This window comes from Sapajus apella, unplaced genomic scaffold (assembly GCF_009761245.1).
Source record: "Sapajus apella isolate SASKATOON/1434 unplaced genomic scaffold, GSC_monkey_1.0 scaffold199, whole genome shotgun sequence".
Classification (NCBI taxonomy): Eukaryota; Metazoa; Chordata; class Mammalia; order Primates; family Cebidae; genus Sapajus; species Sapajus apella.
In genome coordinates, this window is record NW_022437139.1 from 31,517 (window position 1) to 49,212 (window position 17,696).

The 17,696-nt window shown below is 41.8% G+C and overlaps 1 protein-coding gene and 1 long non-coding RNA gene across 2 annotated transcripts in view; one reads left to right on the forward strand and one right to left on the reverse strand.

Annotated features, from left to right (window-relative positions):
- LOC116543885 overlaps positions 1-17,696 on the reverse strand; it is a 373,403-nt gene that overhangs the window by 22,676 nt on the left and 333,031 nt on the right. The window contains exon 2 of the long non-coding RNA XR_004265739.1: positions 3,448-3,455. This is a non-coding gene — a long non-coding RNA (uncharacterized LOC116543885). The remainder of the gene's footprint in view (positions 1-3,447; positions 3,456-17,696) is intronic.
- LOC116543872 (zinc finger protein 506-like) overlaps positions 3,021-17,696 on the forward strand; it is a 37,268-nt gene continuing 22,592 nt past the window's right edge. Inside the window, 2 exon segments of the mRNA XM_032269834.1 lie at positions 3,021-3,220; positions 17,159-17,285. Coding sequence (XP_032125725.1) covers positions 3,218-3,220; positions 17,159-17,285 — 130 coding nt within the window. The 5' untranslated portion in view covers positions 3,021-3,217.

Consider the following 17,696-nt stretch of genomic DNA (forward strand, 5'->3'; position numbering starts at 1 on the left):
TCTCTACTAAAAAAAATACAAAAAATTAGCTGAGCATGGTGGGGCGTGCCTGTAATCCCAGCGACTCAGGAGGCTGAGGCAGGAGAATTGCCTGAACCCAGGAGGCGGAGGTTGCGGTGAGCCGAGATCGTGCCATTGCACTCCAGCCTGGGTAACAAGAGCAAAACTCTGTCTAAAAAAAAAAAAAATCTTGGCATTCTTTTGGCACTGGGTGCATGTATTAGCTATGGCAGCATAACAAACTATCCAAAACAGATTAGCTCATAACTGAAATGCTCAACCATGTAGGCTGGGCTCAGTGGGGCCATTTTTTTTGGTCTTAGCTGAGGTCCTTCAGCCATGTATCATGAGCTGCTCATTAACTAGAAAAGCAGCTGTGCTTCCAGAGGTGAACTTCTGCTTTTGGGGCTGTCAACAGGGGCACTTTGCTTCTCCTCTGCATAGTATCTTATCCTCCAGCTGGCTAAAATAGGCTTTTTCAAAAATATGGGAGCACTCTGAAAGAAAAACAGAAGGAGGCCTCGGTGGTGGCTCACCCCTGTAATCCCAGAACTTGAGTAGGCCAAGTGGGGCCTGGCCCACATAGTAAAACCCCTTCTCTACTAAAAATACAAAAATTAGCTGGGTGTAGTGGCACATACATGTAATCCTAGTTACTCAGGTGGCAGAGGCAGGAGAATTGCTTGAACCCAGGAGACGGAGGTTGCAGCGAGCCAAGATCACACCATTGAAGTGTTCCAGCCTGGGCAACAAGAGCCATATCACCCTCTGTCTTAAAAAAGAAAAAAAGAATTATGCACAGAGAAAGCAAAATGACTTACAGAAAATAGTAGTGAGGTACAGAAACAGCCAGATTCATTATAGTTTAAGATTTGGCTTATTTTAAGCCGGATGAGGAGGCTCACGCCTATAATCCCAGCACTTTGGGAGGCTGAGGTGGGCGGATCACCTGAGGTCAGGAGTTCGAGACCAGCCTGACCAATATGGTGAAACCCCAACTTAAAAAAAAAAAAAAAGATTTGGCTTATTTTAATATGGTTTGAACAGTTGATGGTCTTTTATTGGTAAAAACATAGTGGTTGGTACAAGAATAAGTTACAATCTACTTATATATCAGGTTGGGTTTTAGTTTACCATGTACAGAAAAAACCATTGAACAAAATTAAACATAAAAAGGATCAGCCTGAGGCTATAATTAATTTAATAATATCTCCCTTGTAACTATCTTCTCAATTTTGAGAAATAAAACAAACTTTAGACAATCATATTACTTTGTCACCATCACTAATGTACTTATTTAGTCTCATAATCCACTGTTAAATAGCAGAACTGTGGGTTTTATAAAGTAAAAATATGACATGGTCATTGCCTTATAAACTGCATACCTCGACCATACCTCGGCTTTCCGCCAAAACTGCTTTCTGTAACCCTAATGTGACAGGCAAGCAGTCCAAACCAATGCCATTTTGGCCCCTGTGCCATTTTAAGACTTGTAATAACTAAGGTCCGTAATTTCCACCCTACCCAGACAATATGTAAACTAATGCTAATCTTGACTTCTGAGAACCACTTAAGTAACAATCAGAATGTGCAAAACCCCCTGGCCCTTAGAATGTCCGAGGCCCCTCACCCTCACCCCCGCCCAGGAGGTGGTTTACGGACATAAAAGGTCTTGACACCCTCCTTTCAGGGCCACGGGTTAGAGAGACTGGAGTCTTCTGAGGCCACCGGCAATAAAGACCCTGTAATTTGGCCTAGTCTTTGTCTCAGTGGAGATTCCGAGCTTGCTCTGTTACAACAAAAACAAGGACTTCAGATTATTATTTTTTAAAAGGATTAGAGTAGAGGAGACCTCCTTGTATCGAAATCTCCTGTTCACAAAAGGAAAACAAGACCTGGCCAGTTTTAAAATCCACGTATTTCTTTAAATTTTGAGTTTGACTATATCACATTTAGCATGAATGACTCCATTTGGTTTGGTTTGGTTTGGTGTGTTTGGGCCTACTGAACAAGCTCAGTCCAGAGTGTTGGCCTCCAATAATTTTGTTTAAAAAATTTCCTTCTTTTGCTGGGCATGGTGGTTAACGCCTGTAATCCCAGCACTTTGGGAGGCTGAGGAGGGAGGATCACAAGGTCGGGAGTTGGAGATCAGCCTGAACAACATGGTGAAACCCTGTCTCTATTAAAAATTTTAAAATTAGGCCGGGCACGGTGGCTCAAGCCTGTAATCCCAGCACTTTGGGAGGCCGAGGCGGGTGGATCACGAGGTCAAGAGATCGAGACCATCCTGGTCAACATGGTGAAACCCCGTCTCTACTAAAAATACAAAAAATTAGCTGGGCATGGTGGTGCGTGCCTATAATCCCAGCTACTCAGGAGGCTGAGGCAGGAGAATTGCCTGAACCCAGGAGGCGGAGGTTGGGGTGAGCCGAGATTGCGCCATTGCACTCCAGCCTGGGTAACATGAATGAAACTCCGTCTCCAAAAAAAAAAAAAAAAAAAAAAAAAAAAAATTTGATTTTTTTATAATTTTTTTTTTTTTTAACATTTTTTTTTTTTTTTTTGAGAAAGAGTCTCACTCTGTCTCCCAGGCTGGAGTGCAATGGTGTGATATCGGCTCACTGCAACTTCTGCCTCCTGGGTTCAAGCGATTCTCCTGCCTCAGTGTCCCAAGTAGCCGGGACTACGGGCACACGCCACCACACCCAGATAATTTTTAGCAGAGACAGGGTTTCTCCACGTTGGTCAGGCTAATCTCCAACTCCCGACTTCAGATGATCCGCCGACCTCGGCCACCCAAAGTGCTGGGATTTCGGGCGTGAGCCACCGCGCCCAGCCCCAAAATTTTATGTATTATTAATATGACAACAAAATACTTCTGTTCACCTTTTGAACACATTCAAAAAGAGAGAGTCTTTCTTCACTCAGTCTAGCATCCGATCACATCTTCTGTCACTCAGGGCTTGAGGGGGCAGGGCCTTAAGCATTATCCAATCAGGGACGCTTGGCTGGAAACCGTCCAATCACGCACCCAGCTGGAGCGAACTGAACGGCTTCCGGGCTTGGCGGGCCTTTGTCTCTCGCTGCAGCCGGAGCTTCAGGTTTCGTTTTTACTGCTCTGTCCTCTGCTCCTAGAGGCCCAGCCTCTGTGGGCCTGTGACCTGCAGGTATTGGGAGATCCACAGCTAAGACACTGGGACCCACTGGAAGCCTAGAAATGGTGAGAGTGCTGGGTCGACATCCCGAGAGAGGGGAGGGACTTGTTGGAACCGGTGGGAAGTGGCTGTGGCGGGACACAGGCCTCCCCGCTGTCAGTCCCACAATCTGCTCCCTAAGTTTTCCTTGCCTAACTCAGCCTCAGTTTCCTTCAGCCATAAGATGGCGGCTGCGCTGACAGCCGGTTCCCCGGCGACCTGTCTCTTCCCTGCGCAGTGACTGTGTCCTGACCTGGAGCCCTCTCTGGGCAGCTCTGCACCCGCAGCGCCGCGTCTCTCCCAGTTTGTGCAGGGACCACGGGAGAGTCGTCAGGGGAGAATCCTGACTCGGGGTGCGGGTTTATGAATTTGGTCCCTGGGGTTCACAGTTTCCCTTTTCTCTTATTAAAAATGTATGCCTTGGCTCATGCCTGTAATCCCAGCACTTTGAGAGGTGGAGGCGGGGGCATCACTTGACGTAAGGAGTTGTTAGGACAACGAAGTTTCTCCAAAGACTCGACTTCCTGGTCGTAAATTGTAAAAGTTGTATAAATCATCCCTACCCTTCTTCCCCCTTCTCCTTTTCTCGCAAAATCCCGCGTTTACTCTACTTGGAAAAAGTTTGGGTCTAAGCCAACAGTGATTAGCTTAGATTGTACGGTCTGACCCCAGCCAATAGGGGAAGGACCCTTTACTGGCCGGTGGTGATGGCTCCCGCCTGTAATCCCTGCACTTTGGGAGTCCGAGACGGGTAGATTACCTAAAGTCAGAAGTTTGAGACCAGCCTGGTCAACCAACATGAGGAAACCCTGTCTCTACTAAACATAGAAAAAAAATAGCAGCGAGTGGTGGCAGGCGCCTGTAATCCCTGCTCCTCGAGGGGCTGAGGCAGAAGAATTGCTTGTACCCCGGTAGCAGAGGTTGCAGTGAGCCGGTCGTCCCCTTGCATTCTAGCCTGGGCAAGAGCAAAACTCCGTCTCAAAAAAAAAAAAAAGGAAGCATCTTAAAATTGTCTTCCCTTATGTAAACACTGTGTTTGAGTAAGTTCACTGGATTTTTCAAACACTTAGATTTAAAAACCAAGTAAATAACTCTGACGTGGAAATTAAAGCTTGAACCTAGTGACTCCAAGCTAAGGCTAATAATAAACTTGCAGCTGGAGGTTTTGTGTTTGTTTTGTTTTTTGTTTTTTTGAGGGCGTTTTGCTCTTGTTGCCCAAACTGGAGTGCAGTGGAGCAATCTTGGCTCACTGCAACATCTGCTTGTTCAAGCTGTTCTCCTACTTCAGCTTCTGGAGTAGCTTGGACCACAGACATGCGTCCTCACGTCCAGTTAATTTTGTGTTTTTTTTTTTTTTTTTTTTTTTTGAGACGGAGTTTCCCTCTCGTTACCCAGGCTGGAGTGCAATGGCGCAATCTCGGCTCACCGCCACCTCCGCCTCCTGGGTTCAGGCAATTCTCCTGCCTCAGCCTCCTGAGTAGCTGGGATTACAGGCACGCACCACCATGCCCAGCTAATTTTTTGTATTTTTAGTAGAGACGGGGTTACTCCATGTTGGTCAGGCTGGTCTCGGAACTCCCGACCTGAGGTGATCTGCCCACCTTGGCCTCCCAAAGTGCTGGGATTCCAGGTGAGAGCCACCACACCTGGCCCTAAATGATTTATTTTTATCTCCTATAGTAGTTTGAAATTACTTAAAGGTTGTTTCAAATTGAAAAAATAAAAAGTGGATAAAAATAAAATATAAAAAGTTAAAAAATTGGCCGGGCGCAGTGGCTCAAGCCTGTAATCCCAGCACTTCGGGAGGCCTAGGCGGGTGGATCACGAGGTCAAGAGATCGAGACCATCCTGGTCAACATGGTGAAACCCCGTCTCTACTAAAAATACAAAAAATTAGCTGGGCATGGTGGTGCGTGCCTGTAATCCCAACTACTCAGGAGGCTGAGGCAGGAGAATTGCCTGAACCCAGGAGACGGAGGTTGCGGTGAGCCGAGATTGCGCCATTGCACTCCAGCCTGGGTAACAAGAGTGAAACTCCGTCTCAAAAAAAAAAAAAAAAAAAGTTAAAAAATTATAAGAGATTACAAAATACATATGTAAAAATCTAGAGCGATCAGAAATGACAACTATATTTATAAGGTTTTATTAAAATTAGCTTTAGTATTGATAATACACTATTACCAAAATAAAAGTTGATTTTCTCTTGAGCAAAAATTTTATGTGTTATTTATATGACAGAAAATTCTTCTGTTTCCTTTTTGAATACATTCAAAATGAGAGAGAAAGTAAAACAGAGATGAAATTTTCCCATGCTCTGGGGATGGACCTGGCTCATCTCAGGGAGGCTGTTTGTAAAGGCTGCAGCTTAGGCTGGCTCTCTTACTTTCTCTTTCTCTTTTTCTTCTTTTCTTTTTTATTTTCCCTTCCTTCCTTCCTCCCTCCCTTCTTCCCTCCCTCCCTTCCTTCCTTCCTGTCTTCCTCCTTTCCTTCCTCTCTCTTTCTTCTTTCTTTCTGATGGAGTGCATTGCATAACATTGTTGAAAGGATGTGTTTTCTGTTTGTAAATATTTTCCATGAGAAGAAAGCAAAGAATAATCCTCTGACACTGTATCGTAAAAAAATCTGTGCCTCTTTTTCTTTTTTTTTTTTTTTTTAAAGATGGGGTTTCACCATGTTGGTCAGGCTGGTCTTGAACTCCCGACCTCAGGTGATCCGCCTGCCTTGGCCTCCAAAGTGCTTGGATTACAGGTGTGAGCCACCACGCCCGGCCCTTCTTTTTCTTATATTTAACTTATCGGAATGCTTTTGGGTCAAGATTACCTTTTGGAAACTTTATAGGGTGGTGTGTCCTCAGCCAACCTTCAGTTTTTTTTTCTGATCCTGGGTTTAGTACTTTCTGGGTATAAACCAAGATACCCACCATGGCTATGTCGGCTTTTTTTCTTTTTTTTCACATGGATTCTTGCTTTATGTCGGGCCGCCTCGAACATTTGGCCTCATGATCAGCCTGCCTTGGCCTTCAGAGTGCTGGGATTACAGGCATGAGCCACTGCGCCTAGCCAAATATTAGTTCTTGAGTCATTTTCTCCCATAGGAACACCTGAAGTATGGAGTGTAGCCTCCCAAGGAATCAGGTGGCAGCCTTGGGGCTGAAAGCCATCTCCTGGTGAACTTTTTTTTTTTTTTTTTTTTTTTTTCTGGAAAAGCTTACCCCTTGAGGCATGAAGATTGTCTTCACCCAACCTAGCTTCCATTTTTTGGAGACACATTGCTGGTCAGCCAATCAGATGCTGGTATTGAGGGAAAAACAAATAATTTCTGCCCCTTGTTTTCTCTTTTAGGGAGGCAGAAAAATAGTGAAAAATTTGTGAATAGACACTCCAAAAGACAAAACAAAACAAAAAAAACTGACCCCAGTGAGATGGTCTAAAAACTTACAAAGTAAAATGCACCTGGGGCACTCACTGGGGCATAGTGCAGTGTCTCCTGGGAGGGTGTTTATTGAGCATGTAAGTGAACAGGATGCTGTGGGTGACTGAATCTGTACCTTGAAAAGATTCCTTCACTTATTTTGACCTCAGGTTTTGTTATTGTTGTTTTGTTTTGTTTTTGTGAGACAGTCTCACTCTGTTGCACTCGGCTGGAATGCAGTGGCTTGATCTTGGCTCACTGCAACCTTCATCTCCTGTGTTCAAGAGATTTTCATGCCTCCATCTCCCGAGTAGCTAGGACTACAGGTACTCCCCACTGCACCCAGCTAGTTTTTGTATTTTTAGTAGAGATGGACCAGGCTAATTCCAAACTTCTGGTCTTAAGTAATTTGCCTGCCGTTGCCTCTCAAAGTGCTGGTCCTAAAGACTGAGCCTTTGCGGCCTGAGCCACCGCGCCCGGCATCAGTTTTTTTTAAACTGTAATTTGCATTTTATTAGTAGGGCTTGAAAAGACAGAAAATATTTACAAAGGACATAAAAGAGATGAGCTTTAAAAAGTATTTAATCATATATTCCATTTTAAAAATAATTCTTATTTTCCTTTTTCTTTTCCAGACTTGAGTTTAGAAATTTTCTCAGGTGTGTTTTTTTATAGCTAAGTGATTTCAAACAGAATTCCAAGCCTTAGCTTTAAGAATGCTAGCTACCAAGGAAAAAAATAGGAAAAATCTCTCTTCCATTTTGGCTATAGACAATGAATATATTTCCACAGGAAAATGCCATAGTTAATTTATGAGTTACATAGACTAATCAAAACATTAGTTCTTCCTTTTGCAAGGAAATTTGTGATAATTAGTATCTCGGTTCTATATTCTGTTGTCTTGATTTCTAAAGTTTAATGCTAAATGTTATGTGATGAAATGTGGTATGTTCTAGAAGTGTTCCCATATGTCTAATTTTGTACTACATTATTTTAAATAGAAATAATAATACATATATTGTCTGAAAGAAGTAGATATATTTGCTTTTCTTATGGAGGTATAAAATGCAAGCCCCTTATCCAGGTGCAGTGGCTCACGCCTGTAATTTTAACACTTTGGGAGGCTGAGGTGGGTGGATCACTTGAGGTCAGGAGTTCGAGACCAGCCTGCCCAACATGGTGAATCCCTGTCTCTACTAAAAATACAAAAATCAGTCGGGTGTGGTAGTTCATGCCTGTAGTCCCAGCTACTTGGGAGGCTGAGGTAAGAGAATTGAACCCGGGAGGTAGAGGTTACAGTGAGCTGAGAGCATGTCACTGCACTCCAACCTGGGCAGTAGAATGAGACCCCAACTCAAAAAAAAAAAAGTAAGCACCTTCAAATTTCCTTATCTTATGTAAAACTGTGTTTGAGTAATTTCACTGGATTTTTCAAATACTTGTTTTTAAAAACCAAGTGAATATCTGACATGGAGGAATCTCGTGACTCTTAGCTAAGGCTAATATTAAGCCTGCAACAGGAGGTTATTAAAGTCCCAGTTAGGTGTTTTGGGGGAGCCTCCACTGCAGATATCCCAGCCTGCTCACCCCAGCTGTGAAAGGAGCCTTTATCCTCAGAGAAGCCACAGAGCCCTGGAAAGCTGGGGCCCTACAGGCAGATGCAGTTAAGGTTAAAATGAAAGGAAACTGGGAAGGTCTTCCTCATAATGAAGTTATTATTGTTTTCAGGGACTTTCTAGATTTCTAGATGATGGCAGAAAAAGGCTTTCTTTTGTAGGGAGGAGCAAACAAGATTAGAAACAAAGATGGAGGGGAATAACAATGGAGGGTGAAAATATCAGATTTTATTTTATTTTATTTTATTTATTTATTTATTTATTTTTTTTGAGACGGAGTTTCGCTCTTGTTACCCAGGCTGGAGTGCAATGGCGCGATCTCGGCTCACCGCAACCTCCGCCTCCTGGGTTCAGGCAATTCTCCTGCCTCAGTCTCCCGAGTAGCTGGGACTACAGGCACGCACCACCATGCCCAGCTAATTTTTGTATTTTTAGTAGAGACGGGGTTTCACCATGTTGACCAGGATGGTCTCGATCTCTTGACCTCGTGATCCACCCGCCTCGGCCTCCCACAGTGCTGGGATTACAGGCTTGAGCCACCGCGCCCGGCCCAAATCTTTTATTTTATTTTATTTTTGGAGACAGGGTCTCACTTATTGCGTGATACTGGCTTACTTTAGTCTCAGCCTCGCATGCTCAAGCAATTCTCTCCTACCTTAACCTTCCAAGTAGCTGGGACTACACATGCACGTTTCCATGCCTGGCCAATTTTTTTTTTGGAGTTTCTGTGGAGGCAGAATTTTGCTTTGTTGCTCATGCTAGTCTCAAATTTCTAAGCTCAGGGAATCCACCTGCCTTGGCCTTCCAAAGTGCTGAGACTACAGGCATGAGCCACTGCATCTGACCCTACCATGTTTTCTTTATCCAGTCTACCATTGATAGGCATTTAGGGCCTGTCCATGGATTTGCTATTGTGATTGGTGCTGCAATGAACATGAATGTGGATGTGTCTTTATTTTATTTTATTTTATTTTATTTATTTTTTTTTTTTGAGACGGAGTTTCGCTCTTGTTACCCAGGCTGGAGTGCAATGGCGCGATCTCGGCTCACCGCAACCTCCGCCTCCTGGGTTCAGGCAATTCTCCTGCCTCAGCCTCCTGAGTAGCTGGGATTACAGGCACACGCCACCATGCCCAGCTGAATTTTTGTATTTGTAGTAGAGACGGGGTTTCACCATGTTGACCAGGATGGTCTCGATCTCTTGACCTCGTGATCCACCCGCCTCTGCCTCCCAAAGTGCTGGGATTACAGGCTTGAGCCACCGCGCCCGGCCACTGGATGTGTCTTTATAATGAAATAATGTATATACACAATCATGAGGTTTCTGGGTCAAGTCATAATTCTGTTTTTAGTTCTGTGAGGAATCTCCACACTGCTTTTTACAGTTGTTTACACTTCCACCAAGTAATTTACACTCCCACCGAGTATAAGCTTTCCTGTTTTTCTGCAACCTTGCCAGCGTCTGTTATTTTTAGACTTTTTAAAAATCGCCATTCTGACTGGTGTGAGCTGGTACTTCATTGTGGTTTTTCTTTTAATTTCTCTAATGATTAGCGATGACCTTTTTTTTTTTTCATATGCTTGTTAGGCACATGTATGTCTTCTTTTGAAAAACATCACTTCATGGTTTTTGCCTACTTTTTAATGAGGTTTTTTTTTTTCATGTAAACTTGTTTAAGTCTTTAACAAATTCTGGATATTAGACCTTTGTAAGAGGCAAAGTTTGCAAATATTTCCTTTTATTCTGTGGGTTGTGTGTTGATGGTTTCCTTTGCCTCGAAGAAGCCGTTTGGTTTAAATAGGTCCCATTTGTCAATTTTTGCCTTTGTTGCAATTGCTTTTGGTAGCTTCATTATGAAGTTGTTGCCAGTTTCTGTGTCTAGAATGGTATTTCCTAGGTTATCTTGCAGGGTTTCTTATAATTTTAAATTTTACATTTAAGTCTTTAACTCATCTTGAGTTGATTTTGTGAGCCACTGCACCCGGTTCATGGATTTTTTATAATGTCTTTCTCTTCTACTTTTTCCCCTATAAACATTCTTTCGAGTGCACACAGGGTGCAAAATTCAGGTTTCCAAGGGTTCAAAAACTCTTTAAAAAGTTCCAAAAAATGCTGGGTGCAGTGGCTCACGCTTGTAATCCCAGCACTTTGGGATGCCGAGGCAGGTAGGTCACAAGGTCAGGAGGTCAAGACCATCCTAACACGGTGAAACGCTGTCTCTACTAAAAATACAAAAAATTAGCCAGGCATGGTGGCAGATTCCTGTAGTCCCAGCTACTTGGGAGGCTGAGGCAGGAGAATTGCTTGAACCCAGGAGGCAGAGGTTGCAGTGAGCTGAGAGTGCGCATCTGCATTTTATCCTGGGTGACAGAGTGAAACTCCATCTCAAAAAAAATAATAATAATTTCCAAAAAATTTTTTTTGCTATTTTCTCATTTCTTAAGGAATTTAGATTATATGTAGATATTTTTCTCTGCTGTTTTGAAATATACATAAATCATATTAACAGCTAAATAAACTTTTTGTCATTTTTCTGACTTCAAATTATCTTTTTTTAGTACCTCAGATTTATTGCTTTGCTTTTGCTTCCAAAAAGTTTTATTTTGTTTTTAGTTTTTTAAAGTAGACACAGAATTTGTTTAGATAAAAGCTCATTTTAAGAGCACACAGAAGCATAACACAAAGGTAGGATTAAATTTAGCAATGCAGAATGATAAAGACTAAAATATACTGTTTTTTTTTAAAGAAGCATGATTGTCCAAGGTAATTTTCTAATATTTGCAGGCTGAAGTACTTACACTGCAAAAGCAAGAATAGTTGAGTGCATTAACTGACCAGTACAGTCTGTGGTTGTATCTTGTTTTCTGTTTATTCCTTCGGAACAATTAGCATAGTTATGTATAGTGTTTTTAAACATTCTGCATTCATATAAATTAAACAATATTTTCTTTTTTCTCTTTTTTGAGATAGAGTCTCACTCTGTTGCCCAGGCTGGAATGCAGTGGCATGATCTCAACTCTCTACAATTGCTGTCCCCCAGGTTCAAGCAATTCTTTTGCCTCAGCCTCCTGAGTAGCTGAGGTTACAGGCATGCACCACCACTCCTGGCTAAGTTTTTGCATTTTTAATAGAGATAGGGGTCTTACCATGTTGACCAGGTTGATCTCGAACTCCTGATCTTAGGTGATCTGCCCACCTCAGCCTCCTAAAGTGTTGAGGTTACAGGCATGAGACTTAAACAATATTTTCTACCATAGTGTGAATATAAAGCCACAATACTTACTTTAAATGACTCACTTAAATGGTTGTTTTAATATTATTTATACTTTTGAAATATAAAGTGTTTTATCTGAAGTATAGTTGCAATTTTTTTTTCTTTCTTTCTTTTTTTTTTTGAGACGGAGCCTTGCTCTGTCGCCAGGCTGGAGTATAGTGGCGCCATCTCGGCTCACTGCAACCTCCGCCTCCTGGGTTTAAGCGATTCCCCTGCCTCAGCCTCCCAAGTAGCTGGGATTACAGGCACCCACCACCACACCTGGCTAACTTTTTTTTTTTTGCATTTTAGTAGAAATGGGTTTCACATGTTGGATAGGATGGTCTTGATCTCTTGACCTTGTGATTTGCCCACCTCGGCCTTCCAAAGTATTAGGATTACAAGCATGAGCCACCGTGCTCGGCCAGTTGCAATTTTAAAAAATGCTACATAATTGGCCGGGCGCAGTGGCTTATACCTGTAATCCCAGCACTTTTGCAGACTGAGGTAGTCGGATCACCTGGGGTCAGGAGTTTGAGACCAGCCTGGCCAACATGGTGAAACCCCGTCTTTACTGCAAATAAAAAATTAGCCAGATGTGATGTTATGCACCTGTAGTCCTAGCTACTCAGGAGGTTGAGGCAGGAGAATCACTTGAACCCGGGAGGCGGAGGTTGCAGTGAGTTGAGATTGTGCCATTTCACTCCATCCTGGGTGATAGAGTGAGACTCCATTCAAAAAAAAAAGAAAAAAAATGCTGCATGCATTATGACTAGTTCATTAAAATTATTTATATTTCGATATTTATTTATATCTAATATCTAAAGAAAATTTACTACCAAATCGTTACAGTAGATATTAGTCTGACATCTTTATTACTTCATTCAATAGGGATAATTATGAGTATACACGGTTTTAGTATCTTTCATTTCACTGAATTGGAATGCTGCTATTAAAGAACAAATTAAGACAGGTGATGTGGCCAACCAAAAACCATAATGGCCCTGCAGTTAGCTGTTTTTCAAGTTCTAATATATTCCACTTTATGAACACAGTCAGTTCTATTTCTTCGTGAAAAGTGCTGTTGGAATTTGTTAGATGTATTTCAGTATAGAAACCCCATTTAATGGGTAGGAGATGAGAGAGCAGCAGAGATAGAAAATAAACTTTATAAAATTCTTGTGAAAATATGCCTTCTTTCTTTATAATTCTCGTGTTTCTCATGCTGAGAGTAGCTGTGCACTTTGGGTGTTTTTAAATTTTTAAATTTTTTTCTTTCTTTTTGCTGTTTCCATCTTCAATATTTTCAGCTGAACTTTGGGTGTTCAGAGAGAAATTTTAGGAAAATATTTTCTGGCTGACTTGATCAATGTTATATCTCATCTGTATTTTAAGATCTTTTTAACTTTTTTCTTTTAAAATAATCTTGCTAAGATGAAGATATGCTTTTTGTTTTGTTTTGGTTTTTGAGACGCAGTCTCACTCTGTCACCCAGGATGTAGTGTAGCGGCCTGATCTTGGCTTACTGTAACCTCCACCTCCCAGGTTCACACGATTCTCCTGCCTCAGACTCCCAAGTAGCTGAGACTACAGGTGCGCACCACCACGCTCGGCTAATTTTTGTATTTTTAGTAGAGACGGGGTTTTACCATATTGACTAGGCTGGTCTTGATCTCCTGACCTTGTGATCCACCTGCCTCAGGCTCCCGAAGTGCTGGGATTACAGGCGTGATCCGCCACGCCCAGATGAGATTTGTTTTTCTCTTTAATGCTTTCAGTGTCTGTTTCAGAAGCCCTACTACTATCCCATGGTGTGTGAATGAGGTGGGCTGTCACAGTGAGAACTTTTGGAGCTATCTCTTTCTGAACTCATGCTGGAAATTCAGCAGTATTTTTTCCATGTCACCATTATAAGAAGAAACTGAGGCTGAAACACTGCCTTCACCTCCATTATTGTGAAGGTGCAATTCTACCCACAAGGCCTGCAGGCTCTCCTCCTGCAGCTCAGGCTTTACTCTTTGATGTGACACTAGAGTGCTGCTGTGACAAATGGGGTTCACAGCAAATGTGAGCTGTGTTCTGGGCTGTGCCTCAGTGGCAGATGGTAGAGGTCAGGAGAGGACACTAGCAACCAGGAGAAAGCCAGCAGGAGCACTGTAGCGCAGGGCCAGGGAGTACAGAGCCACTGCTCTAAAATGTAAATAGCCAAAAAGATAGAACCCTGTTCAGCCATTTTTGTAGCAAAGTGAAAGCCTACCTTCCTCAGGCACCTGGCTTCAGGCTGCTAAACCACCTCCTGTTATGAAGATGTCAAAGGTTTGTCATTAAATATAAGGAATTAGCATACACAGATGGCCTCTTCAATCTCCAGGTGAATTTAGGATGGACTTTGTATGACATGGTGCTATAAATTCTTCTACTTGTGAGTTGATTATGGTGACCATCATGCTATGTTTGCAATCTCTTAAGCAGATAGACTATGATGCATGTCACTTTCAGGTGTATTTGTGTAATAAAAGCGTTTTCTTTCTGTTATTGTGGAGTTTCTCTAGGGCTGGAGAAAATGTTTCCTTTGATTACCAGAGATGATATAAACACATAAGGTGCCAACCAGAATTTACTAAAGTTGGACCTCTCCCTCAGGCTTCCAGTCAACTCACACTTGTGCCGCACAGTGCACGCTGTCCTCTAAATACTCAGGCAGAATTGTGTCTCTGCCTATTCGGTGTCTGTGGTCGTCTGCAGTCACTTCTGGAGAGGGTAGACCAAATTTCTACAAACTTCACAGTGCAGCAGTTGTTTTACCTCTTTCAATGACTACTGTATGTTGAGACCTGAAACTGATTCAGAGACCATGGAGCCCAGAAACCCAATCAGAGTAACACGTGTGCACTGAGCAGACATCTAGACATGAGAATCTCCACTTTCCCATTCCTCCTCTTGCTAAAATGCTCACAATTATGTAGGTAACACCTGCTGCTACTCTAGCCATTCAGGCCTTAAATCTGCAGCTTCAAATTTTGAATCCAGGTCTTGAGATTTGGAAAATAAAAAAACTTTTATCTGAAAAATGCAAGTCCTTTTGGTTATCAAACTCAGAGATGTTAAAATGAAAGTGCAGTTATGTCTTACTTCCCTTTTTTTGGAACGGAGTTTCACTCATGTTACCCAGGCTGGAGTGCAATGGCGCGATCTCGGCTCACCGCAACCTCCGCCTCCTGGGTTCAGGCAATTCTCCTGCCTCAGCCTCCTGAGTAGCTGGGATTACAGGCACACGCCACCATGCCCAGCTAATTTTTTTTATTTTTAGTAGAGACGGGGTTTCACCGTGTTGACCAGGATGGTCTCGATCTCTTGACCTTGTGATCCACCCGCCTCGGCCTCCCAAAGTGCTGGGATTACAGGCGTGAGCCACCGCGCCTGGCCTTACTTCCCTTTTTGACCTAGGTATTTATCTCTCGAAACTGTTCACTATTGCCCCAAGTAGGTATAAATTAAACTACTTATGCCACATTGGACACTATATCTCATACCATAACCATAATGATATATATACGATATATATCTAATCAATAATCTGTTATTTCTGTAAATAAATAAAACTTTCTGACAAATAACTTTGTATCAACCCACTCTCTGTTCCTCTTGTTGTCTTTACAAATCTTCTTGTAACTGCTGTGAATCAAATTGTAGATTCCAGGCAACTTGAATCATATTACAGAAAGTAGGGCCAAAATTACCAAGTAATAATTTATAATCTCATTAAAGCTTGAGAGGCAGTGCTTAGCTTAGTGGTTATCAGCCCAGGCTTCTCATTAGGATCACGTGGCCAATTTGCAGAAATCTCTTGTGCCCTCCCTACAGCTTCTGTTTATTATTCTGGGTGGAAGCATCCATGTTGTTTTAATGAAGTGCCTCATGTGACTCTTAGGTGAGGCCAGAATCAGGTATGACGGCTTCAAGATACATTCGTGAGAGTTAAGTTCCACCTTTGCACTAAAGGGTGGTCACAGGGCCTGCTGTGTTTGGGTTTCGTAGGGACAGGTCAGTGTGGAGCATTTTCCCATTACTGTAGCAGAAATTACTGGTGTCTGTGGCAGGGGAGGTCACTTGACGACAGGAAAGAAGAAACTTTTATTTCTATCTTCATGGAGAAGCACACTGTTCCTGAATCTCTTCTGCTTATAGGACAGGAATGGGTGGCCTTTTTTTTTTCTGACAGTTGATATCATGTTGGCAGGTAAACATGTGGTACTGACACTTTTAAGGAGATATTCTCAAGATGCAGGTGTAATTTGTCCAGAGAATCTCATCTGAAAAGAAATTCCAAAGAAGGAGGAGAAAGGAAAAAAAATTGCTTTTCTTCTGGTAAACATGTCTCAGGTGAAGAGCTGTGTTCACTCTGCCTCCTGGACTGCCATGCATTTAGTACTTGCAAACTCTTACTTCTCTACTTGTGTTTTTCTTCCCTAATGAGTTTGGTTCAACTACTTTTTAAAATTCTTATGATAGTCAAGGGTCTCTGAAAAATATTTCTTTCCTATTTTCCAGAGCTGCCTCTGCCTTGTCTGTCATAGCTTCTTATGTGCAATGCAGAATTCTCAGTAAGAATTTATGATTTGTAATATTAAAAATGCTCCTTTTGTGGAAGTTGAACATGGAAAGATATGGATAGTCAAGATGCCTATTTGGGAAAACTGTTGTCCTTAGTAAAGATGGAGAACATTAATGTTGAGGCTCCATTTGTGTGTTCCTTTAGCTCTATGCAGAGCAGAGTAAGAAACTGCTTATTTAAATAAAATATCATTTATTACCCAGAAAGTTCTGAAAAAAATTATTAGGGCATACCTGCTTTCTCGGGTGCTAAATGAAGCCTACTTAAAATTACTACTAAAGACCTGGTGCTGTGGCTCACACTGTAATCCCAGCACTTTGAGAGGCCAAAGCGGGCAGATCACCTCAGTTCTGGAGTTGGAAACCAGCCTGACCAACATAGGGAAACCTTGCCTCTACCAAAAAAAAAAAAAAAAAATTAGGCCGGGTATGGTGGCTCAAGCCTGTAATTCTAGCACTTTGGGAGGCTGAGGCGGGTGAATCACCTGAGGTCAAGAGTTCGAGACCAGCCTAACCAACATCAAGAAACCCCGTCTCTACTAACATTACAAAAGTAGCCGGGCTTGGTGGTGCATGCCTGTAATCCCAACTATGTGGGAGACTGAGGCAGGAGAATCGCTTGAACCTGGGAGGTGGAGGTTGCAGTGAGCCAAAATAGTACCACTGCACTCTAGCCTAGGTAACAAGTGAAACTCTGTGTCAAAAAAAAAAAAAAAAAAAAGTGAGAGGTGCCTTCTAACTCAACTTGTCTCTTCTGTCTGAAAAACAGTCACAACTCATTTCGTATGATGTAAATATAGCACTCAAAAACGTACGTGTTCGTGTTCATGCCCTTTATTATCTAGAAAAATATCATATTTGAACTGATGCTGTAGATCTTACACTGCTCTTTTTTCTCAGAGTTAGAGAAAGCATTAGAGAATATTTTTGTGTTGAAAATGACTTTATTGGATAATTTTAGTTCTATAAGTCAGAACCAGTTCTCTTTACTCTCTAATTTCTTTCACCTTAAGTCAAATTAAAAATTCTGCTCATTGTCACTTGGTAAAAATCTGTGAGTGTTTTTCAGGGACCATTGCAATTTAGAGATGTGGCCATAGAATTCTCTCTGGAGGAGTGGCATTGCCTGGACACTACACAGCGGAATTTGTATACAGATGTGATGTTAGAGAACTACAGAAACCTGGTCTTCCTTGGTGAGGATAACTTGAATACACAATTCATAATTCTCCCTATATTTTTTTTTTTTTTTTTTTTTTTTTTTTTTTTTGTAGAATGTATTTTGGTAATTTATTCTTTGCATAAAAGAATTTCAGATTCCCTTTTTCTAGAAAATCTGTAGAATTTGTTCATTTAGAAAAGAATTTCTTCAAGATGTTTTCATCTTAATCCAAACTTTCCACATTCCTGAGATGAGCTGTATTCTTCACTCTAAATTAGTGGTAATTCCAGAAATTTAGTGGCATAAAACACTGTTGCCCCTACCTGAAAATCTAATTGCTACCACCACTTTTGATTCAGTATTACCAGGTAGTAAAGTTAAGAAACCTACAAATTGAAAGTATTTTCTGAATATTAGAAATTTTTTTTTTTTTTTTTTTTTTTTT